We start from the raw sequence: 21,633 nt of genomic DNA, 5'->3' as shown, positions 1-21,633 counted from the left end.
TAAGCTAACTTATCAGAATTCACATCATACTTTAAATAATACAAATATTCAAGTGGAGACTTGTGGGATTTAAAATATTTTTTTTCTGAAGTGGACAAAAACATTGTTTTAAATTAATCATTAATTTAATAAATGTGTGACTTCTGTGATAGTTTAAAAGTTTAGCTTTTCTTTATGATAATTTATCAAAGGACTAAAACAGAAAGATAAACATAATTAGGAATCATCAATTTTGTGGGAATAATAATGTCTGCCTCTAACAGACCTTTATCCCACAGATCTTTCCTATCCACTCTCACCTGAATCCCTGTGGGATGAAGAAAGGACAGTTATTCCTCTGCTACATGCATCTCCACTACTTCTGTTCGAAGTGAAGTTTAATTTTGAAATTCAAACTCTATAAGCGGAAGTGAGGACGCCACGCGCCAACACGAGCCTGACGCACCGGCCAGTCGTTGTCTTGGAGACAGCAGCTGTCAATCAGAGTGGAAAGCCCCGGAGCTCGCGGGGAATTCCGGCGCCACGTGTCACACACAGGTCGCTGATTGGTGGAGATAAAGCGCGCCAAAATTCGCTTAAGTAATAATATTAAAAAATGATTCAAGAATAAATCTGAAGTTATAAAGAGAATTATTTTGAAATTGACAGTTTGTCTTGAGAAAAAATGCTCTCCAAACATCTGCAGTTCGTGTGTGTGTGTGTGTGTGTGTGTTACGCCCTCCAGCAGGTCACACAGACTCAAGTGACTTGTTGGTTGAATCTATTTCTGAAACCACACGAAGACGCTTTAATTTCTCTGAACTTTTATTTCTTTGGTAACAAAAAGCAGTACAAAGAGGTTCAGAGCAGACAGATGTCTCACTCCTGCCAGAAACCCGGAGAAAGACGCAGGCCACCAGGGGGCGCCGTGGCTAACGCAGCTCTGTTTGCATAGTATTTTCTAGCATCAGCATAGAAAAAGAGGCGTGACCCAAGAGCCGCTGAAAGTCCTGAGTAACTTTGGTGCATTTGATTCATGTGCAAAGAGAAAGTGCAGAGAGGAGCGTTTCCGTGGAAACCTAAAGCTGTAGTCAGATTACGAAGAGCAAAATAAGCCCCGACGATCATCAGGAGGCACGATGGACGCACCGGAGGACAAAAGTCTCTTTTCCCTTCTGTTTTTCCCATCTACAAAATAAAAGTGAACTTGTTGCTGTTTTCCTGATGATTTTTTCCTCTTTAAATCTGCAGACACACTTTGGTCTCTGGATCACTTTTTTCCCCACTTTGTGTGAAAAGAAGCTTTTTTTTTTTTCTTCCAATAATAAACATTCAACTCATTTCCTTCAAACGAGGACGAAGCAGCGATCCAGGAGAAGAAGAAAACGAGACGTAAACAATCGCATTTCGTTTATGAAACGCAAACAACTTGTGACCAGCAGAACGTAACGAGAGGGTGGGAGGCTGGTAGCTGGTAACAGACTCTATGTGAAGATGAGGCCGGCCTCGCTGTAAACCTTGAACACTTTCTCGATGGCGTTGACGTACGCCGCCGTCCGCAGGTCCAGACCCAGGTTGTACTTGTTGGCTGTTCGCATGATTTGCTGCAGGAGAGGAAAAAAAAGTTCAGGAGCACAAACAAGACAAATTGTGTGTGTGTGCGCGAGTGTGTGTGTGTGTGTGTGTGTGTTACCCTTGCAGAACGCTCCATGGTGTAGGCCAGTCCGGAGTGGACGATGTCTTTTTCAGACGCTCCCTGAAACAAACACACAGAGGACAGTAGTCACACGCAGAGTACGGAAAGTATGCGAGTATCTCAGAACAGAGAGTACACTGAAGGAACTCACAGAGATGCGGGCCTGGAACTCGGAGGTGGGGACGACGGGAATGGATCCGCCGTGTTTCCCAAACTTACTCTCCAGACTCTCCTGGACCGACACTGAGACAGGACACAGCGCTCAGCGACGCGGGTGTCCAGGGACTACCCGTCACGGCGGAGCGTCAGGTACTCACTCAGCAGGTGGTAGTTGGAGTCGCGCTCGTACTTGAAGGTGAGTCGGCCGTAGCTGACGTGGTTCAGGTTCTTCAGCCACTCGAAGTAGGAGACGGTGACCCCGCCGGCGTTCAGGTACATGTCCTGAGGACGAGCGGAGGTCACCACCGGCGGGACGCCCGGCCCTCGCAGAGGACGGCGGGGCGTGAAGGACGTTACTCACTGACCGGGATCACCATGATGTTTCTCTCCAGGAAGATGCGGTCGGCCTCGGGCGTGGTCGGCCCGTTGGCTCCCTCCGCGACGATCTGCGGAAAGAGACGGAGGTTCAGCTGCGCATCGCCGCAGACTCAGGAAGCAGCTCGGGCTCCAGGGTTCCACACCTTGGCCTTCACTTTGGGGGCGTTGCATTTAGTCAGCTGCTTCTCCCCGGCGGCCGGGATCAGGATGTCACAGTCCGCCTCCAGGATGCTTCCTTCGTACGGCGTCGCGTTCGGGAAACCCACGATCGTTCCGTTGGCCTGGAGACACGACCCGTGATCAGAGCAACGCAGTCTGCTGTGAGGTTAGCTAACCAGGGACCAGCACCAACCAGTTTGTAGTCCTCCAGCTCTTTGGGATCGATGCCTTTGGGGTTCCAGATGTTTCCGTCCAGTTCCCCGACTCCGACACACTTGGCTCCGAAACGATGGAGGTAACGCATCGAGTGAAGACCCACGTTACCGAAACCCTGAGACGATGAAGACAAACAGCTGTTAGAGGAGGAGGAGGAGGACCAGGGGGACCAGAGGGACCAGGAGGACCAGGAGGACCTGGATGACGAAGGTCTTGTCCTGGAACCCGGGACACATGCCGAGCTGGCTCATGAAGGCAGCCTCGTTGATGAAGTTCTCGATGCCGTGGAAGACTCCCCGTCCGGTGGCCGAGACGCGTCCGTGGATCCCGCCCTGACTGATCGGCTTCCCGGTGACGCAGGCGTAGGCGTTGATGTCCTGAGGAGAGGCAGAGGTCAGGGTTCAGAGGTCAGGGACACCATGCTCTTCTATACACCTGCGCGTGATTTTTGACACTGACCTGAATTTTAAATTCTTCACATTACTATTTAATTATGCATTTTTAGTTTTCCCTCCACACTGGGGGCTGGGTCCAGTCTGCCGTGTGCATTTCCCTTCAGCCCGGCTGGCTGGGGGGCTCCCCGCCTCAATGTGGGGGTCTCCCTGTCTGCTGGGGTGCGGGGGCCGGGTCCCAGTGTGTGTATATGGTGAGTGGGAGGGACAGGTTTTCCCGTTTTAACTTGTAAAGATTTAAAATGCTGTAAAGCGCTGTGTGCTGCGTCTAATCATATGAAGAGTGCTATATAAACACAGACTGACTGACTGAAACACTCACGTAGTGACCCATGGTGGTGGAGAAGGTATCAGCGATCCACGACATCTCCCTCTCACCGGTGCTCATGTCGGGGGCCGGGACGTCGATCCCGGGGCCTGAGAGACAAACACAAACAAACAAATGACTGCTGTGAGCTGTGACCGGGCGGAGCAGAACCTGTTCACTTTAAAATGTGAAACAAACTGATTGACTGACCGATGAATCCCTTCTTAGCGAGCTCGATGGTCAGCCTGCGAGTGATCTTCTCCAACTCCCCATCCTGAAAGCACAGAGGAGGAGTCAGAGGGCGGGGTCAGGAAGGGGGAGGAGTCAGAGTTTCATATGGAGTTCTGGACGGTTCTGGTCCTGTTTGGGTCTTGATGGTTGCAGACTTGTTCTGGACCTGTACCAGATTCAGCTTTCTGCTAGTTACTGATTAATTAGGGATTCACGCTACAGTGTATCAGTATGTCTAGTATTTTTCAAAAGAGTATAAAACTAGACTTGCTGTAGAGGAGTTCTGGTTAAGTTGAATTAATTGAACTTTGGTGGCCTGCTCTCTTGCGCCCTCTGCTGCTGACAGGTGAAACCTGAACCATGGATGGAACCACATGGAGACACTTACCGAGTATTTCTTTGGGTTGATCTTCACTCCAGCTTTAGCTCCACCAAACGGCACATCTGGAACACATAAACACACTGATTACATCCAAACAATGAAAGTCTCCACTTCTGAGCCTGGATCTGCAGGGTTCTTACTCTCAAAAGAACCTTTTTCCTTTCTACAGTTGCTTATTTTTGCTCATGTGGAATTGTTGGGTTTTTCTCTACAAAAGAGCCGACAGATTACCGCATTTGGTGCTATATGAATAAAGCTGAATTGAGCTGAGACACGAAAACTGTGTTCCGGTCAGGAACATGTACTGAGCCTCTTCAGGTGCAGACCTGCTGTGTGGGTTCTGGTTCAGACCGGCTGTGCTGGTCCTGCTCCTGGTTTAGACTCACCTACTACAGCACACTTGTAGGTCATGAGTGAAGCCAGAGCTTTGACCTCGTCCAGGCACACGTCGGTGCTGTAACGGATTCCTGGAAGACAGAGGACAGCGTTTAGGCCCCGCCCCCTCCACTGACACTGTGACAGCTTCCACCAACCAGCTGACGCTGACACCGGGACCACCCAGGAGTCCAGGTTAGAGTTATAATAATGCAGGACTCATGTAGAACTACAGTAAAGCAGTCAATAAATCACAGTTGTTCCTGATGTTTCCACCAGGAGGCGGTAGAGGATCTGTTTGTGTGTGTCTGGTCCCCTGAAAACACAAAAACATGTGACCACATCCCTGGACTAACCACAGCAGAGCAGGAGGAGGAGGAGAGAGGGGCGGAGCACAGCAGCATTCCTGCGATGGGAGGAGGCCTCGTACATCAAACAGTGCTCTGAACAGGTTTAAAAACACACACACACACACACACCCCTACCATTCTATCTACCACTCATTGTCTCCACCCCTCTGTCACCTCAACCAGATTTAGATGGGTCAGTGTCACATGTTAACCAGCTTAAATTAAAGAACCTAACCTGTCACACATTCACCGAGTCAACATGGGTGAGTTAACCTGACACACAACAACAACAACAACAGGTTAGCTTGGACGAGTTACTGGATTCTAGGACGAGTTACTGGACTAACTTGAGTGAGTCACTGGATTAATTTGGGCTTGGATGACTCACTGGTTCTTGTTTCTGACATGTGGAAACTCTGAGTTCACTAAAAAAAAAAATACCAAAAAAAAAAAAAAAACCCTCGCAGTCCACACTTTCTGTTCTGACCATGGACACACCATAGTGACAGGACTCCTATGTTCCACTTTCTCTGGTTCTCACTTCCAGGCCTGCCTGTGGGTTCTATGGTTCTCACCTCCCTTAGAGAGGTTCCACTGACGGAGCTGGGTTCTCGGTTCTATATTCTCTGGTTATATGGTTCTCACCTTTGGGTATCCTGTGTTGGCTGTGGGTTCTATGTTCTCACCTCCCTTGAACAGCATCTGGTGCTGTATCTGGGTTCTAGGTTCTCTTCTCCCTTTCCGGAATGTCCCGTGGGTTCTAGGTTTGTTCTGTGGTTCTCACTTCTCTTGCAGGCGGTCCAGTGCTGGCTCTGGGTTCTAGGTTCTCACCTCCCCTGCAAAGCATCCAGTTCTGGCTGTGGGTTCTAGGTTCTGATCTCTCTTACACAGCGTCAGGCGCTGGCTCTGGGTACTAGGTTCTGCAGTTCTCACCTGCCTTGCTGGGTGTCAGGTACCGGCTCTGGGTTCTCGGTTCTCACCTCCCTTGCAGGGCGTCCGGTGCTGGCTGTGCTGCGCCCGGTACGCCTCGATCACCTCCCACTCTCCGTTGTCCCTCTTGATGGGGAAGTTGAGGCTCAGGACGTGGTTACACGGCTTGATGATCCGCAGAATCCCGCGGACGCGGTTCCTCTTCTGCTCCGGAGTCTCCCTGGTCTTCAGGTCCTCCACCAGCTTGTCCTCCACGATCGCAGCGCCGCGGTCGAAGAAGCCCTCCACCATGTTGAAGAAGTTGGGGTCGTCGTCCTGGTCCACGGCCTGGCTGTAGCCGCGGCTCCGCGCCAGTGAGGTGGCCGCGGCGGGCAGAGCGGAGTCCGCGGAGGCCAGCGCGCCGCCCGCCCCGCGGCTCAGGAGCTCTCCCAGGTATCGGTACATCTCGCAGGGCGGTGAGTGGAGCGAGCCGCGCTGCGGTGGAGGCTTGTCGGGAGTAGATGAGGAAATGCGTTGGCAGTGCCGCTCCAGCGGCGGCGGCAGCGGCTCCGCCTCTCACCGCCCGACGCTCCTCTCTGGAACCGACACCTGCGCGTGCGAGCCGCGCGGAAAAACCGCACCCATGACGCGACAAGCCGCGCCCGCGGCGCTGCCGCGTTAGCTTAGCCTCACTTCGGTTTCCGGAGCAGCGGAGGGAAAACGGGCCAAAAACGCATTTAAGGACGTCCAGAACCCACAAACGAACACCGAGCGGACCTTTGTGTCTTTACGGAGCAAAGCGCTCGCCCAAACCGAAGTTTAAATCGAGTTTCACGCACTTTTGCAAGTTTTCGGCGTTAGCTGCTAACGTCAAGGTAGCGTCACTGCAGAAGCACTTCCGGTTTTTACTTTCAAAATCAAAGCTGTCATTCAAATTAAACGAAAGAAAGGCGTGGTTATACGTATGAAGCTTTTTATAAAGGATTATTACATTTTAAAAAAAGAAATAAAGGTATTGTTAAAGGTCGATTCAGATTTTTTTTCTATAAGTATGAGCATTCAAACAAGAATTATTAACTTTTCACATTGCAATTTTTTTAACAGCATGATTTTTTTCTTTAGGATTATGAAGTATTTACAAATATTATGTAGTTTTTAAAAATATTTATTAAGTTTTCAAAGAACTTTATAATTAATAGTTTTTTTTAACTGGGGATCATAAGATTAAACTATGAGGGTTTTACTTTTCTTAAAATACAAGGTGAACTCATAAAGTAAGATTTTTGCCTACAACGTGTTTCAAAATGTGTTACATTTATTTTAAATGAGTAATCAAGTTTAGAGTTTGGTTTTGACTCAAATTGCATTTCTAGTGAAGCTGATGATTTCTTTTCAGAGACTTTCTGTTTCATCTGAGTGAAATCAGAGCACTGATTGGCTCTAGCTTATTGGAGACCCGATTCATTGGATTGAAAGTAAATTCAGACAGAACTCTGTATTACAGAAGATTTTTAACATCTGCAGAAGAAAATGAGTCCAGATTGAATCAAGTAAAAATGTGCAGTTTTATTTTGAAATTCACTCCTCATGAAATTCCTCTTCCTGTGTGTGTGCACGTGCATGTCTGTGTGTGTCTGTGTCGGGAGCACCTCCTCCATTTGAGTCAGTAGTGTCAATATCATCAATCAATGAGTTCAGCAATTGATGGAACCTGAAACAAACCATGGCGGAACCACAAAAGAACCATAAAGAAACCGTGAAGGAGTCATGAAGAAAACAGAGTTCTGAAGTTTGTGACTTTACTTTAACATGTTTGACTGACTGAGAGAACAAACTACAGCTAAAAACAGAGTTGCAAACAGGAGTCGGTTTTAAATGTCACTTCTAAACTTAGAGCATCTCCCACTGCAGCTCATCTTGAGGAGCAGGGTCCCACAGAGGCCCACCACACCATCCTGACAGGGTCCCACAGAGGCCCACCACACCATCCTGACAGGGTCCCACAGAGGCCCACCACACCATCCTGACAGGGTCCCACAGAGGTCCGCCAGGGTCTGTATAGGACCAGGGTCAAGAACGAGGCTAATCTTGTACAGAACCTGGGTCAGGAATTCTGCAGACCTTGTACCGGTACCCCCCATATTGGACCCTCACAGGACCAGGTTCAGAAATCAACCAGATGCCTCACTTCTGACTCCTCCACTCTGCTAGAGAGGAACTCTCATTCTGATCAAACACAAGTGTCTTCAGTAACTTTCATGCAGTTATAAGTTAGCATTTAGCACATAGCATGTAGCACTGATCTATGATTAGTCAGAGCTTAACAGTGAATATAAAATGAAGGTTTCTGTTCTTTGAGGTGGCTTCATTCTGAAAATCCTGGGTGTGTTTCATACAGCATGTCCGACCGGCGGGGAATCCACATCTTTCTGGGGGCTCCGCCTCCCCCCTCCGATCCCCCCTCCCAAGATGGAACCAGGCCCTCGGCCACATGGAGACACCTGAAGCTCACCTGGAGGGACGGGCAGCTCACACCTGCAGCAGGTGAGGTGTTCAGAGACCTTGGGAAGCTCCGCAAAAACTGAACTCAAAACTCAAAAAGACTGAAATACTGAACTCAGCTACTCAATGAACATTCTGTGGTCCTCTGAACTGCTCTGTCTCTGATCTCTTCTCAACTACGAAAAACAAAACTCAATTCCAAACTAACTTCCCTATATTTTCAGACCTGTCAGGACATCAGTTGTTTGACGAGGCAGAAAGGATGGATAAAGAGGACGTCCATGAAAACCAAGACTGTCTCACAAACCCTGAAGCTGATCCAGTCTCAGGACCTGAAGCAGGACAGAACAGACCAGACACGTCTGAGAGGCCCGACGCTGAAGAAGAGGGTCAGTGCTCGACTTCACTGCACCTCTATCTGGACAGCTGTTTCCCCACAGCCCATCCTGCACCTGGACCTGGACCAGGACAAATACCTGCACCTGGATCTGGACCTGCAACTGGACCTCAGTCTGAGGATGAACCACCTCCAGTGGTGGGTCCTCCCTCCACTCACACTCATTACCTCACCACCTGGACTCTGAGTCAGGCCCTCATCCTGAGAAGCAGGCATGATGTCCCAACAGCATCCAGCCCAGAGAAAACTCCACCCAAAGGCGCCCTCACACCTCCATCCGTCTCATCAAGTACACCAGAGCTCTTCAGTCAAGCAACTCCATCACTGGGATCCTCTGCCGAGCTCTTCAGCCATTCCTGTTCCTCCCCGAGGGTAGAGGAAGGAGGCGTCGTCCTCCAAGTCACCACGGAAGGCGTCCTGTGCTCACAGGAATCAAAAACCACCCAGGAGTCCCCAATCAAGTCCCCCAGTAGCAAGAGGCCTCGACTCTTTGAGGAGTGTAGAACTGAAGCTCCTGAAGGCCCCACCATTTCCACCCGGCTCCACAGCGCCACCACGCTCCTGCCCCAGTGCAACAGGCCAGGGGTGCGTTACACCGTCCTGGTGGTGGTGGTTCATCCCTGTCACCTGAAGGAGGTCAAGGTGAGTCCCAATGACAGGGTTCTATGACCTGACTCCAACCCCGGACGGGCTGACAGGCGTGCTTGCTCCTCTCCGATTGGCTGCTGAGCTGCAGGTGAAGTCCGGGCCATCGGCAGGGACCTTTGTTCCTCTGGCATCCATCGTGGTGACGGACCAATCAGGTGTGGACAGGAAGGTGGTGCTGTGGCGGCGGGCGGCGTTCTGGGCAGTGACCGTGAATCCCGGAGATGTTGTGTTCATCACAGGTATGAAACACCGCAGGCACACTAACAGTTCTGCGGTTCGGTTCAGCTACGTTTGGACCAGGTTTATTCTGGTTGAGAAGAACCAACCGCTAAAACCGGTTTGGTTAATGTATTCACAAGAGGAACGATGACGCCTTCCTCTTGTGTTATTGTGATGTTTTAGTCTTTGTCATGTTGTTGTTGTTGTTGCTTCTGTTGCTGTTCATATCATTATTGTCACTGTCTTCATTTTCATTGCTGCTGTTGTTGTAGGGCTGCAGGTGAATGAGGACCGGTGGAGAGGAGAGACACTGCTCCAGTCGACCTTCAGCAGCAAACTGCTCAACCTGGGACATGTGACAAGCTCCTCCTCTCGACCAGGTGAGCCGCCGTCAGTCAGACCAATCAGCAGCCGGCTGTGCTCAGGTGTGTTTACCTGTAACCCCCGACCCCCAGTGACTCAGGTGGACTCCCGCTCGCTCACCTCTCTGTGCAACTTTGTTCGGGAGCGGCGCCCCCTGCTGGCGTCGATGCCCCTCCTGCCACCCCAGGACCTGAAGCGCCTGCCCTACGCCCCCCTGAGGTCGCTGCGCGTCAATACGCTGGTCCACGCTCTGCTGCGGGTCACACACACACACCTCAGCTCAGGTGGGTCCAGGACACGCCCACAGGCGGCGGGGTCAAATGGCTCTGCTCTGATCTGTTGCTACGAAAGTGACTGTGTTAATGAGCTTGTTACTGTGTGTGTGTGTGTGTGTGTATGTGTGTGTGTGTCAGAGTGGCGTGGTGAGGCGGGGTCCTACAATCGTTCTGCTCGGAAGCTGAACGCGGTTCTTACTGTGGAGCAGGCAGACGGTCAGCAGGGGGCGCTGCTGCTGTGGGGGTCTGCAGTAGACTGGCTACCACAGTTCAACAGAGACAGAAGTACACACACACACACACACACACACAGTAGAACGTGACTTGTTTTCTCCTGCTTGTCACTAATGTACACAGCAGTGGTGTTACGTCGCTTTTCGTCCTGACCGCTGTCTCCTCCAGACGCCGTATGGGACTTCCACCTGCTCCTGGTGAGAGATTCTGTGACCTCTGACCTCCCAGAGTTGCACTCCACCCCCTGGAGCTGGGTCAGACCCGTGGAGCCCTCGGACCGCCGGGCCCAGGACTTCCTGCGGTCACGGCGCCACCCGTCCGAATTGGGGAACGCTGTGGAGCTGGACCTGGACACGCTGCTGTCCCAGAAGTACAGCGGTGGGGTTCCTCAGGGTCCGCCTGTCTCTGACCTCCAATTTGTGACCTCTGAGTCCCTAACCAGGGAACTGTTCTTCCTCCAGGTGAGGCGGAGCTCCAGCTACAGGTCCTCGAATTCCACTTCAAGGCTGTCACGTCTTCCCAGAATGCACCTCAGCAGGTGATGGACAGCTCCACGCCGCTGGAAGCCATCATGGCGGTGCTGAACGGTGACATCACCTACACAGGCTGCGGTCGCTGCACCGCCGAGCTCGACACCGACGCCAACGGCATCTACTGCCCCTGTTACCCCTGTCTGCCCCACACCGCCGTGCGGCGCTACTACAGGTGCACATCTGAGTGTGTGTGTGTGTGTGTGTGTGTGTGTGTCATTGTCTATGTATATAATTATTGCTTCACTCTGTGTGTGTTTCAGACCTGCTGTGTTGACCGTGAGGGGGCAGGGCCTCTCTCAGGTGAGTCTTCATGTTCCTCCTGAGCCCCTGCAGACAATCCTCTCAGCTCCTCCTGATAAACTGCACAGAGCTTCAGGTGAGACACACACACGTCGTCATGACGCGGTCCCTCCTGGACTGTCCAGCAGGGGGCGCTGCAGGGTTAGCCAGCTGGTTAAAGAGGTTCTCTGTGTCTCAGCTCCGGGTTCCAGCCTGAAGAACATCCAGCTGGCAGCAGATCGCATCGGTTCCCTTCTCTCCCGCCCCCGGAGAACCTTCGTCGTCAGAGCGCAGAGCCACTTCCTGCTGGATGAGAACAGCGCCACCATCCATCAGGAATTCACATTGCTCCACCTGCAGCTGCCTGAGGGGGCGCTGTGACAGACCAAAGGACCATAGGGGCCAGTTTGATGAACCAGGGAGGCCACCTGGTTAGGTGTCATGTATCAGTGTTAGAACAAAGCACAAAGACTTTCAACTGATAAAACACACACACACACACACACACACACACACACACACACACACACACACACACACACACACACACACACACACTGGATGTTGGTCGTCATGTGAACAACAGATGTACAAATAAAAAAATGTACAAATAAGCGTTTCCTCCTGTTGAGTCCAGCCTCAATGTTGAGCAACTTTAGATATTGATATGTAGTTTAATCCTTGAGTGGATTTTTTTTCTTTATTAAAGCGATACTTGAACATTTTGGCAAATTGGACCATTTAGGGCAATTCCCTAGTCATTTAGAACAGCCTACTTACTTTTTTTGTGAGGGCGAGCTGTTTATTCAGCGGTGGGTCCGAGGAGAGCTTCATGGCAGACATAATGGAAGTGGATGGTACAGTTGCTTCCCTCGTCAAACTCATCAAATACACAATCCAACAACCCCAAAACACTCGGGTGGACATGTTATAATCTGCACATTCACTACGCTGTGAAATATTAATGCAAAATTCCGAGATTGAGTGGTTTTTGCGAAGATTGCTAAGACGGAACTACTTACTAAACATGGCGTCTGGGCGTAGTGATCTGATAAGAAAAAGTAGTTCCCAGTATTTGCTTCAGTGTCGTAACGCTACAATATTATTTGTAGGTGTTTCACAGCGTAGTGAATGTGCAGATTATAACGTGTCCACCCGAGTGTTTTTGGGGTTGTTGGATTGTGTATTTGATGAGTTTGACGAGGGAAGCAACTGTACCATCCACTTCCATTATGTCCGCCGTGAAGCTCTCCTCAGACCCACCGCTGAATAAACAGCTCGCCCTCACAAAAAAAGTAAGTAGGCTGTTCTAAATGACTAGGGAATTGCCCTAAATGGGCCAATTTGCCAAAATGTTGAATTATCGCTTTAAGGCCTGAAGCTACGAAGATAAACAGGAATGATATAATTAAAAAAGTTGCATCCAGTGAAACTGTTGAGTACTCGGATTTCTAGAAATCTACATCTTGATGTGACTGAACTCAACACCGTCTCAGAGGAGAGATGTTTATACACTCCTGTCCAAGAGCTAGTGCCATCAACAGGTTGGACAGAGATACAGAGACAGAAGGAGACGTCCCCTGTCCACATCCCACAATGGACAGAACCCCGTGGAACCGAATGATGAATACCACTCAACCCCAGGAACACTGAAGGTCGCGAGAAGCACCGAGTGTCACATCGGACCAGTGGCAGCAGTCCACCTCATCCTGGTCTGTGTGCAGGACCACATGCAAGGTCCCTGAACACACCACCGGGCACAGGCCTCATCGTCCGCATGGACCAGGGAGCGAGCTGCACCGTCTCCAGAGGCTGTGAAGACCCTGGCCTCTCTGCACCCAGAACCCGAGCAGTTTGACGCCATGGCTCACCAGACAGCAGGAAACGAGCTCGAACTGATGCTCAAGGTCACATAAGCCGTTAAGATGCACACATTTCTCATTGTGGTATTCACTCCACCGTTATTGGCTTTCATTTCAATAAATCGAAATGAGGAAATCACCACTGATGCTTTCATTTCACTGTAACAAACTTTTCACAATGTTCAGAGGAAAGCCAAATATCCTCAACTTTGAAAGCGATGTTCGAATAATGAACAGAACCATGCTTTGTTGCTGAAGTCAACAGAAACTAGAGAACATCAGTTAAAATAAAACTCGCATTCAAGAACATTTTAACTTCAATTTATTATTTTTACAACTTTAATTATAACTTCATTTCATCAGTTTAAAACAGACATAACCTCAACCTCAGGATTCAAAGAAAACTACAAGAGAAACCAGGAGCAGATCCAACAAGCACTGATAAATAATGGAAACACGGTGTAACGCTAGCTGAAAACCAGACGATAAAGTGGATTTGAGGTGGAGTCGTCAGGCCGTGACGAGCTTATCTCGCTAAAAGACGTATGGGAGATCGGGGACATTTCTTTGAGCCCTTCCAAGGTTATGAAGTTCAGAGTTGACTTTACTGGACCGTTTTTCCTCAGTGCTGAGGAACACGGTTCAAGAAATTAGACTGGTTAGAATAGCTTTGAGGAAAACAAACCTTGAATCTGACTGTTAGCTCCAGGCTAGCAGTTTCCCCTTCACCGGCGCTTGAGTTAAGCTAGGCTAATCACAGCCAGACTGCGACCGCTCCTCTGATCGCAGGAGAGCTGCATGTCTTCTCCGGTAAAGACGACATGCAGCAGGAAACAAAGTGTGGATGTTTGAAAAGCTCTTCAACCTTGTAGCTTCATTCCCGGGATGTTTCTGCAGCAACGTCCATCAGATCATTCATCAAATCTGCAGAAAGAAAAAAAACAACTCATTGTTTTTCCCCCAAAGAAGCTGGAACATTTTCACCTTCACACACACTCAATGGGATTATCTGTGTGTGGAGTGTTTTCTTATGCTGATGATGTAGCTTTGTGCTAATGCTACTGAGAGAGACATGTTTAAGGCTGCTGTCAGGAAGACCAGGTTCGCTCAGGACGTGGCGGATGAGTCCCACCAAAGGGACTCTTGAACAAGAAGACAAGAAGACATGTCTCGGGTTGAAGACAGGCACCGTCTCCACGTCTGGACAGACACTTTGTGGGCGTTCAAGGAAAACTGCATCGACGAAAGCAGTTTGGAGACAGATGAAAACGGCAAGATAGAAGAGGAGGAACTCGTGTCCCCCGTCTCGGGTGGAGGTAGACTGCTCCTCATACATACCTCCATCATTCAGGGCCAGGTGCTGGCCGCCGCCGCCGCCGCCGCCTCCCATGTTGTCACAGCTGCCTCCTCCTCCAGCGGCTCCTGGCTGCTGCCACATCCCCTGAAATCCGGTGGGCCTCTCCCGCCCATCGTCGTCGTCTTCGTCATCCTTCTTGAAGATTCTGGAGAAGAAGCCTCCTTTGTCGTCGTCCTCGTCCTTTCTACCTCCTCCAAAGGAGAAACCTCCTCCTCCCTTCCTCTTCCTCTCCTCCTCCTCATCATCGTCATCTTTGTTGAAGATTTTGGAGAAGAAGCCTCCTCCATCGTCTTTATCTTTATCTTTGTCCTTGTCCTTGTCCCCGACACCCAGAGCTCCCAACACAGCGTCCTCCACCATGTCTCCTGCAGCACAGCAACAGGGAGACACGCAGATGGACACAGACAGACAAAGAGAGACAGGAACACACAGAGGTGGACACAAATTTGCATTTACGCAGAATGTATTAGGTGATGTAAATTAGTACACACACACACACACACACACACACACCTGTAGTTAACCATCTAATTAATTGTATGATGAGGGGGAGGTGGGGCCTCCTGGACTGCTCACTCACCCATCTTCTTCCCGAAGTACCCCGCGATGTGGTCCATGTCTGCGGCTCCAGCAGCTCCCCGCCTGTCGCCCGGTCGTCTCTCTATCAAGCCAGATCAGGTGTGTCCGCGTGAACCGGACCGACCTGCTGCACGAGGCTGTGACGTCACCGGGACCCGCCCCGCGCTTTCACACGAGCAGTCTCTTTATACACCTGAAACTTTATTGATATCGTCAGATCTTACACTTGTAACTTTGTTCGTAGTTATATTTTAGACTGTAATTTTTATTTATACGGTTAGATTTTACACTGTAAATTCTATTTATTCAGTCAGATTTTACAAATAGCTTTATTGGCATGTCAGACTTGATCCTTTAAACTTTATTTATACAAAGCAATAAACAAAAAATGATACTATGATTTTACACTTGTAATTTCACTTATAAAGTCAGATTTTTCTCTGTAAACTTTATTTATACAGTGCAATTTGTTTTTGGATGCCTGATTCACACGGCAGCCCTGAATGTTGAACAACTAATGTGTTAGTTGCACTGACCAGTGTTGTGCAGCCATTGCAAGTAATATATTACTTGCCCAAACACTGCATTTGATGTTTTGCAATAGTTCTGTTTTGTTTTATTGTCCTTACGTGGATCCCCTTTTTGCTTTTGTTTTTTCAATAGAATTGATTATGATCATCTTCTCATTAGGAGTATGTATTATCTAAAATGTTAGAATAAAAAAAATAATGTGACCTTTTGTTCTTTATTTATATGGTCAGATTTGACCCTTTTAATTTTATTTAGACCAGGTGGTCTTCCAGATGATTACCTACACACACTTTGGCTCCATCAGTTCAAACATTTGGTTGAAAGGTCAGTGGAGATGTGTTGTTATGATCCCTCTCACTCACACTTTGCTTGCTCTGTGATCTCAGGAGCTTCGCAAAGAGGGCCTGGTTTCCATGACAACATTCCAAGTGAAAATGAATTGTTTTTGTGTTTTCATTTTTGTGTTTGCATGGGAGCGGCTGGTGGGTCATGTTGCTGCTCCACAAACAGAATAATGACTTGTTTTTGTAACAAGAGTCATGACTCACAGTGAAAGCACGAATCCTGGAGGAGAGCAGGAGAAGCAGGGGACGCAGCGCCTCCTGGTGGTCCTCACGACTCCTGCAGGAGGCCAGTGATGGTCCGCAGTGTTTCCAAAGCTTCACTTTATTCAGTTCAGGAAAAAATCCTGCTCATTTTTCTTCAACAGGTTCATGAATGTGAACATAAAGGGAGGAGAAACTCCACTGAGGAGGTCAAAGGGGGAGGAGCTCCTCTGAGGCGGAGGCCAGAGGAGGAGGTGTTTCTGTCACCCACCTGCAGAGGGAGACACACACTGTGAAACAGACAGTGTGAAGCTTGTGAGGACACTAAAGGCCCGTCCATGCTTCACATGTCCGCGTGGGTGCGCGTTGCGCGTTGGTCCGCGTGACGTAAAAATCGTCATGAATTCCTGTCCGCTAGGGTCCGCGCGGACCGATCCGCGGACGTCCGCGCAGCAGCCAGAAATTGAGACCGCGTTGCGCAGTGCGCGCAGGTCGCGGAAGAGTGCGCCTGCGCCAGAGCGCCGGAGCAAACAAAACATGACGGTAAACGTGAAAGTAGACGGAGCTACAGCCTGATGGCTCCACTTAAAGACACCGAAAGAGTGAAAAACTCGTGGAAAGAGAGAGAGACTGTCTGGAGGGAGGAGAAGGTCTGCAGACAGAAGTGAAAAAGTAACTAATCGCTCCGGCGCCGCCCCCGCGATTCAGAAACAGAAAAAAAAAAGGCTAAATAAACTTTAATACTTAAAGATAATGTACTGACAATGTATGTGCTTAATTTTCTCTAAATAATCCGTAATAAAGGAGCAGATAAACAGTCTGTAGAGCCGGAAAAGCTTCTCGAGGCTGCGTGGATCACCGCGCCTGCACGAGACGCGCACAGCTGAGCTCAAAATGTAGCATGGGAGAAAGCGCGTCCGCATCGGTGGTGCGCGGACCTTCCAAAGCGGACGCGGAAACGCGTACATGTGAAGCATGGACGGGCCTTATGCATGCGTGCGCGCGCGCACACACACACACACACACACACACACACACACACACACACACACACACACACACACACACACACACACACACAGGCCTTTCATTATGTGTTATTGATTCATATAATCCTGTAATCAGCCCTCCTCATGTAACGCCCTGAGTTTTGACTGCAGGCGTGTGTCCTCGTGTGCAGAGCCTCGTCCACCTCCCTCTCAGGTGGAGCTCCATAACAGCATTTCTCAGTGACTCACTCGCATGAACACGTCCGCCTTGATGTTTCTTGTTGTCCTCTCACACCGAGGACCTGTTGAGCATGGCAACGCTGTGAGACATCGACTCCAAACCCCTCCCGTTAACTGACAGCTGACTCAGCAGAGCAAGTCGCCTCAAAGCCACAGAAACCAGCATCGTCTTGCACTCAAGGCGATGCTGGCTCACAGCCGAACCCTTTCTGCCAACTCCGGACTCAGTGAGTGACTTCAGACTGAATCTCACACTTTGCTCTGAGCTGATCCTGGATGCTCTCTATGCTGTGTGTCTGTGGAAAATCACTGTGTGTGTTTTTCATTAATGTGCGTGCATGCAAATTTGTTTTATATTTATGTCTGTTCTGCATGCATATTTCTGTGTTTTTTTTGTCTGTGTTTTATATGTATGTGTATGTGTGTGTTGTGCATGTTATGCTCACGTGCGAATGTGATTTCTATTCACGTGTGTTTGTGTTTGTGCGTCTCTCTCCTCCCGGGAGAAGAATTTCAATAACCTGCTGAGTCATGACTTTGGCTTTTCTTAATCTGAAGGAACAAAGAATGGCTGAGTTCAGATTCTGGACGTGTTCAGACTTCTCTTTGAATGTGTCCAAAGTGGACTGAGAGAGCAGAGACGTCTTCACGAGAACACACACAGGAGAGCAGCAGAGATTTTATCAATCTTTTATTGATCTCCACATGCTGCGGAGTTATTCTTTACATCAAACAGAAAACAGTCACTCAGCAAAACCATCAGAACATCCAGGAAGGCTTCGGCCACAGGAACTCAGGAAACAGAGGAGTATGTGAGGAGGTGCTGCTCCTCCCGTCAGAGGAGGAGAGGCCCGGGACGAGCTGTGCCTCCTTCCTGTCGATGAGGAGATCCTGCTGCCTCCTCCTGCAGGGACACAGAGGAGCAACGTGAGTGGAGTGCTTGGAGGACCATCAGGAGATCCACTTCCTGCTCCTCTTCCAACAGCAAAACCCTCAGAAACATCTCAAATCTGTCAACACTGAAACCTTGAACGCTGCTGTTTTCCTGTGAAGGTTGAAAGAGGTCGAAGGTCAGAGCTCATTGTTTTGTTCCCAATCACTTTAAAGCGGGATATTTTAACAAATTCCATAAACACTGCATGATGAGCAAGTCATAGAGCATCGTCCTGATTTAGGCAATGTTTAGAGTCAAATGTTTCTGTTTTTGCATCAGAAAAGTTTTGTGTTTCCATGGAAACAGCAGAGTCCCTGAAAGTGATGACAGACATGACAGGCTACTAGCTGGCCTGTTGGTTGTTTTTATGGTGAAACCACACACACACACACACACACACACACACACACACACACACACACACACTCACCAAAGAGCAGTATAACTGTAAACATTAACAATGGAGAACAGGGACATTCGTATGGACAGAACACCGAGTTGGATTGTTATTACGGTGACCCTCCGGAGCTCCGCAGAGGCCCTGGAGCCGGACCAGAGCCGGACCGGAGCCGGACCGGAGCTGGACCGCGGCCGGTGTGCACCACAGCATTGATTTTAATGAGTACGGATTAGCTGCGGTGTTCGGACCGGAGCCGTTCCGGAGCCGGACCGCATCCAGTGTGCATCGGGGGTCACTCTATTTAACTACCACAGAGACAGAGTTGGAGGATTTTCAAAAAGTTCCACCTTGGAGGTTGTTTTCAAAAACCTTCCTAATACTCAGAGTTGTGCTTCAAGCTGCTTCTGATTGGCTCACTGCTCAGTGAGATCTCAATCAATCAATCAATCAATCAATTTATTTTTGTATAGCCCAGTATCACAACAACAGTTGCCTCAGAGGGCTTCAAGATGTTACATTTGTCGGTAAAAGTAAAAACAGTGAATAAGCATAATGGTAATATGTCAATATTTACAGTAACGAGACAGAACGAAGCAACCACCGCCTTCGACCCTCACATCCGGCAAGAAAAAACTCTAAAAACCCAGTGGGAAAAGAAGAAATCTTGGGGAGAACCACAGTATGGAGGGATCCCTCTCCCAGGGACGGACAGCTTTGGCAACAGCGAGCATGAGACAATAAGAAGTAAAGCCTAGGACTGTGTTGAGGACAGTCCGTTGGACGGTCCAGCACAAGAACCACGGATCCCAGCAGTAGAACCGAAGCCAGTCCACGGGCAGGACCGACAGGGGTGTCTCTGAGACTATAAAGCTTCAGGAGGAAAACTGGCAGGGCTGAAGTGAAAGACTTTATTTTGACTTTTGGTTTTCAGCCTCAGGCCTGATCTGACGAAGGAAGAGAAGGCAGACATTCCTGTCCTGTGAGACTTCAAAACTAAACACATGGTTGAAAAAACATGTGGTTTGTTACTCACCCTTTTCCTCTCACTTTCCACCTTTGATCAGGCTGAAAAAGTCACCAGCATCAAATCCATCTCCTTTGCTTCCTCCACCACCGGTCACCAGGTCCATCACATCGTCAGCACCGAATCCTTCCTTCTTACTTCCTCCGCCACCGGTGACCAGGTTCATCACGTCTCCGGCACCGAATCCTTCCTTCTTACTTCCTCCGCCACCGGTGACCAGGTTCATCACGTCTCCGGCACCGAATCCTTCCTTCTTACTTCCTCCGCCACCGGTCACCAGGCCGAAAACGTCTCCGGCATCGAATCCTTGCTTCTTACTTCCTCCGCCACCGGTGATCAGGTTCATCACGTCTCCGGCACCGAATCCTTCCTTCTTACTTCCTCCACCACCAGTCACCAGGTTCATCACGTCTCCGGCATCGAATCCTTGCTTCTTGCTTCCTCCACCACCGGTGACCATGTCCACCACGTCTCCGGCACCGAATCCTTGCTTCTTACTTCCTCCGCCACCGGTGACCAGGTTCATCACGTCTCCGGCACCGAATCCTTGCTTCTTGCTTCCTCCACCACCGGTGACCAGGCCGAAAACATCTCCAGCATCGAAGCCGGAGCTGCTGCTTCCACCACTGAGTAAGCCTCCAATATTAAAGCCCCCTCTCTTCTCCTCCTCCTCCTCTTCATCCTTCTTTCGACCTGTGATTTTGTCTGTCAGATCGTCAACTGCAGGAGAAACAATGAGGCCCCAGATCAGGTCACAAAGCCACAACAGACAAAGCACTGCATATGCTTTCATTCTTCCTGTCAGGCCACCCATGTCTATGAGGCCTCCGACCTGTGGCGCTCCACATGGTTAAACCTTTCCTCCTTGACACTCTTTGAACTCTCTTACAACACTAAATGTCCATACTTCCTGAATTTATTCGGTTCTTGTGTCTGTAGAATAGTTCCTATGAAGTTTTGCACTCAGAAGTCCATCACAGTGTGTCATAGTGTGAATATCGTCACTCGTCTGTGTTGCCGAGGAGACGTAAGCATGCGGACTCCTGTCACACACTCGGGATAAGAATAAAAATGGCTCATATGTCAGATCTACTTTTGATTATGAGAATAACCTCCAAACATAGTGGCCCAGTTACCATCAATCTCTAAAATTAGCTGAACCTCTTGGAGGTTTGAAAGTCTCCATCACACTTTTCTCCCATGCTGGAATTCTCTGATTACCATTTCTGAATAGATTTACAGGATTCTAGACAAAAGATTGTCAGATTGAGCTTTAAAGAAGTTGGATTAAATTTAAAGCCAGTGAAATGTCCGAGAGTAAATTTAGCCTTTGAAAGCAGACTCTGCTGTCTCACTGGTTCATGAGCCAAGGGCAACGGCGCTCATATCTTATGGATATTAGACTAGAAAACAAGTCAATGAGATTAAAAACAAACTGAGTGCACTGATTTATTTGAATAAACCTATTTGTAGAAATAGAAATTCTGTAATTTCAAGAACCAATGGGGCATTTTCATAAATTGCACTTATAAATCTATAAAAACCAAAAACACTGTCTTCATGATGATGATTTTATGTAGTGTCCAATTTCGATTAAAAAAAAATAAAAAGGTTGAAGTTAAAAATTATCTGTTAAAAAAAAAAAAAATCAATGTATACATTTTGGAATTAGATATAAAAATAAATCATTACGCATACACAGTTCAACACTTTTCTTATCTGTTCCCTGCTTTTATTTCAAAGTACCAGCATGGACGTGAACCCGAAGCAGAAAGGAGGGAAGGACTAAAAATTCAGGACATGAAATGTAACACGGTCAAGTTAGAAATAAAGTTTTTCAGATGACTCAAACAGCAGAAACAATTGGACCGGGTTCTTCTTAAATCAGATTCTCTTTGTCCTTCCATTAGAACGAGAGAACTCAGGTACTCACTGGTGTTCTCAGCCTGGTTCTTGATGGCCTCCCTCAGGATCCTTTTCTGCATTTTCTCAAATAAATCCCCCATTTTCTGTGGTGTGTGTGACAGTGTGTGTAGGAGTATGAGCACGAGTGTGTGGGGGAGTGTGTGTTGTCCACAGATGAGCTGTGTGTGTGTGTGTGTGTGTGTGTGTGTGTGTGTGTGTGTGTG

General features: G+C 48.8%; 4 protein-coding genes across 9 annotated transcripts; 1 reads left to right on the top strand and 3 right to left on the bottom strand.

Annotated features, from left to right (window-relative positions):
- Positions 1-1,227: 1,227 nt before the first annotated feature.
- On the bottom strand, positions 1,228-6,206 carry LOC115399873 (glutamate dehydrogenase 1, mitochondrial). Of its 2 annotated transcripts, none has more exons than XM_030107527.1 (13): positions 5,665-6,206; positions 4,346-4,426; positions 3,966-4,021; positions 3,557-3,620; positions 3,362-3,456; positions 2,785-2,964; positions 2,565-2,702; positions 2,356-2,493; positions 2,200-2,280; positions 1,993-2,116; positions 1,827-1,918; positions 1,673-1,735; positions 1,228-1,583 (listed from the first exon to the last, which is right to left on the bottom strand). In XM_030107527.1, the coding sequence occupies exons 1-13, from the start codon at positions 6,056-6,058 to the stop codon at positions 1,464-1,466; spliced, it is 1,626 nt and encodes a 541-aa protein (XP_029963387.1). In that variant the 5' UTR covers positions 6,059-6,206; the 3' UTR covers positions 1,228-1,463. The 2 variants fall into 2 exon arrangements, with proteins under 2 accessions (XP_029963387.1, XP_029963388.1); XM_030107528.1 differs by lacking the exon at positions 5,665-6,206 and adding an exon at positions 5,371-5,502.
- On the top strand, positions 4,832-11,611 carry shld2 (shieldin complex subunit 2). 4 transcript variants are annotated; one of them, XM_030107524.1, is made up of 11 exons: positions 4,832-4,947; positions 7,992-8,137; positions 8,320-9,134; positions 9,229-9,379; positions 9,632-9,739; positions 9,815-10,006; positions 10,136-10,282; positions 10,400-10,609; positions 10,693-10,936; positions 11,025-11,140; positions 11,243-11,611. In XM_030107524.1, exons 2-11 carry the CDS (start codon positions 7,993-7,995, stop codon positions 11,422-11,424), a joined length of 2,310 nt encoding a protein of 769 aa, XP_029963384.1. In that variant the 5' UTR covers positions 4,832-4,947; position 7,992; the 3' UTR covers positions 11,425-11,611. The 4 variants fall into 4 exon arrangements, with proteins under 4 accessions (XP_029963384.1, XP_029963383.1, XP_029963382.1 ...); XM_030107523.1 differs by lacking the exon at positions 4,832-4,947 and adding an exon at positions 5,908-6,046; XM_030107522.1 differs by lacking the exon at positions 4,832-4,947 and adding an exon at positions 6,122-6,605.
- A 1,599-nt stretch (positions 11,612-13,210) lies between these two features.
- LOC115398855 (eukaryotic translation initiation factor 4B1-like) lies at positions 13,211-16,060 on the bottom strand. 2 transcript variants are annotated; one of them, XM_030105838.1, is made up of 4 exons: positions 15,921-16,060; positions 14,843-15,040; positions 14,244-14,627; positions 13,211-13,829 (listed from the first exon to the last, which is right to left on the bottom strand). In XM_030105838.1, exons 2-4 carry the CDS (start codon positions 14,877-14,879, stop codon positions 13,780-13,782), a joined length of 471 nt encoding a protein of 156 aa, XP_029961698.1. In that variant the 5' UTR covers positions 14,880-15,040; positions 15,921-16,060; the 3' UTR covers positions 13,211-13,779. The 2 variants fall into 2 exon arrangements, with proteins under 2 accessions (XP_029961698.1, XP_029961700.1); XM_030105840.1 differs by having other exon boundaries at positions 14,843-15,034; positions 15,921-16,057.
- A 1,773-nt stretch (positions 16,061-17,833) lies between these two features.
- LOC115398854 (glycine-rich cell wall structural protein 1.8-like) lies at positions 17,834-21,596 on the bottom strand. Its single transcript, XM_030105837.1, has 3 exons — positions 21,438-21,596; positions 19,514-20,224; positions 17,834-18,050 (listed from the first exon to the last, which is right to left on the bottom strand). The coding sequence occupies exons 1-2, from the start codon at positions 21,508-21,510 to the stop codon at positions 19,524-19,526; spliced, it is 774 nt and encodes a 257-aa protein (XP_029961697.1). The 5' UTR covers positions 21,511-21,596; the 3' UTR covers positions 17,834-18,050; positions 19,514-19,523.
- Between the last annotated feature and the right edge of the window lie 37 nt (positions 21,597-21,633).

Source organism: Salarias fasciatus, chromosome 13 (genome assembly GCF_902148845.1).
Source record: "Salarias fasciatus chromosome 13, fSalaFa1.1, whole genome shotgun sequence".
Taxonomy (NCBI): Eukaryota; Metazoa; Chordata; class Actinopteri; order Blenniiformes; family Blenniidae; genus Salarias; species Salarias fasciatus.
The sequence above is the reverse complement of the archived record's forward strand: the minus strand, read 5'-3'. Positions and strand labels throughout refer to the sequence as shown.

Bases quoted from the DNA above. Each gene is read 5' to 3' on its own strand.
- LOC115399873 (XM_030107527.1), bottom strand. From the start codon at position 6,058: ATGTACCGATACCTGGGAGAGCTCCTGAGCCGCGGGGCGGGCGGCGCG. The intron at 3,621-3,965 runs GTAAGTGTCTCC...CTGTGCTTTCAG, and splicing joins TCAACCCAAAGAAATACTCG to GATGGGGAGTTGGAGAAGAT. The intron at 2,494-2,564 runs GTTGGTGCTGGT...TCGTGTCTCCAG, and splicing joins AGCTGGAGGACTACAAACTG to GCCAACGGAACGATCGTGGG.
- shld2 (XM_030107524.1), top strand. From the start codon at position 7,993: ATGTCCGACCGGCGGGGAATCCACATCTTTCTGGGGGCTCCGCCTCCC. The intron at 10,007-10,135 runs GTGGGTCCAGGA...TGTGTGTGTCAG, and splicing joins ACACACACACCTCAGCTCAG to AGTGGCGTGGTGAGGCGGGG. The intron at 10,283-10,399 runs GTACACACACAC...TGTCTCCTCCAG, and splicing joins ACAGTTCAACAGAGACAGAA to ACGCCGTATGGGACTTCCAC.
- LOC115398855 (XM_030105838.1), bottom strand. From the start codon at position 14,879: ATGGACCACATCGCGGGGTACTTCGGGAAGAAGATGG. The intron at 14,628-14,842 runs GTGAGTGAGCAG...GCTGTGCTGCAG, and splicing joins GTACTTCGGGAAGAAGATGG to GAGACATGGTGGAGGACGCT. The intron at 13,830-14,243 runs GTATGTATGAGG...TTCTTTCTGCAG, and splicing joins CCTGGCCCTGAATGATGGAG to ATTTGATGAATGATCTGATG.
- LOC115398854 (XM_030105837.1), bottom strand. From the start codon at position 21,510: ATGGGGGATTTATTTGAGAAAATGCAGAAAAGGATCCTGAGGGAGGCC. The intron at 20,225-21,437 runs GTGAGTACCTGA...TTTCTCCTGCAG, and splicing joins GAACCAGGCTGAGAACACCA to TTGACGATCTGACAGACAAA.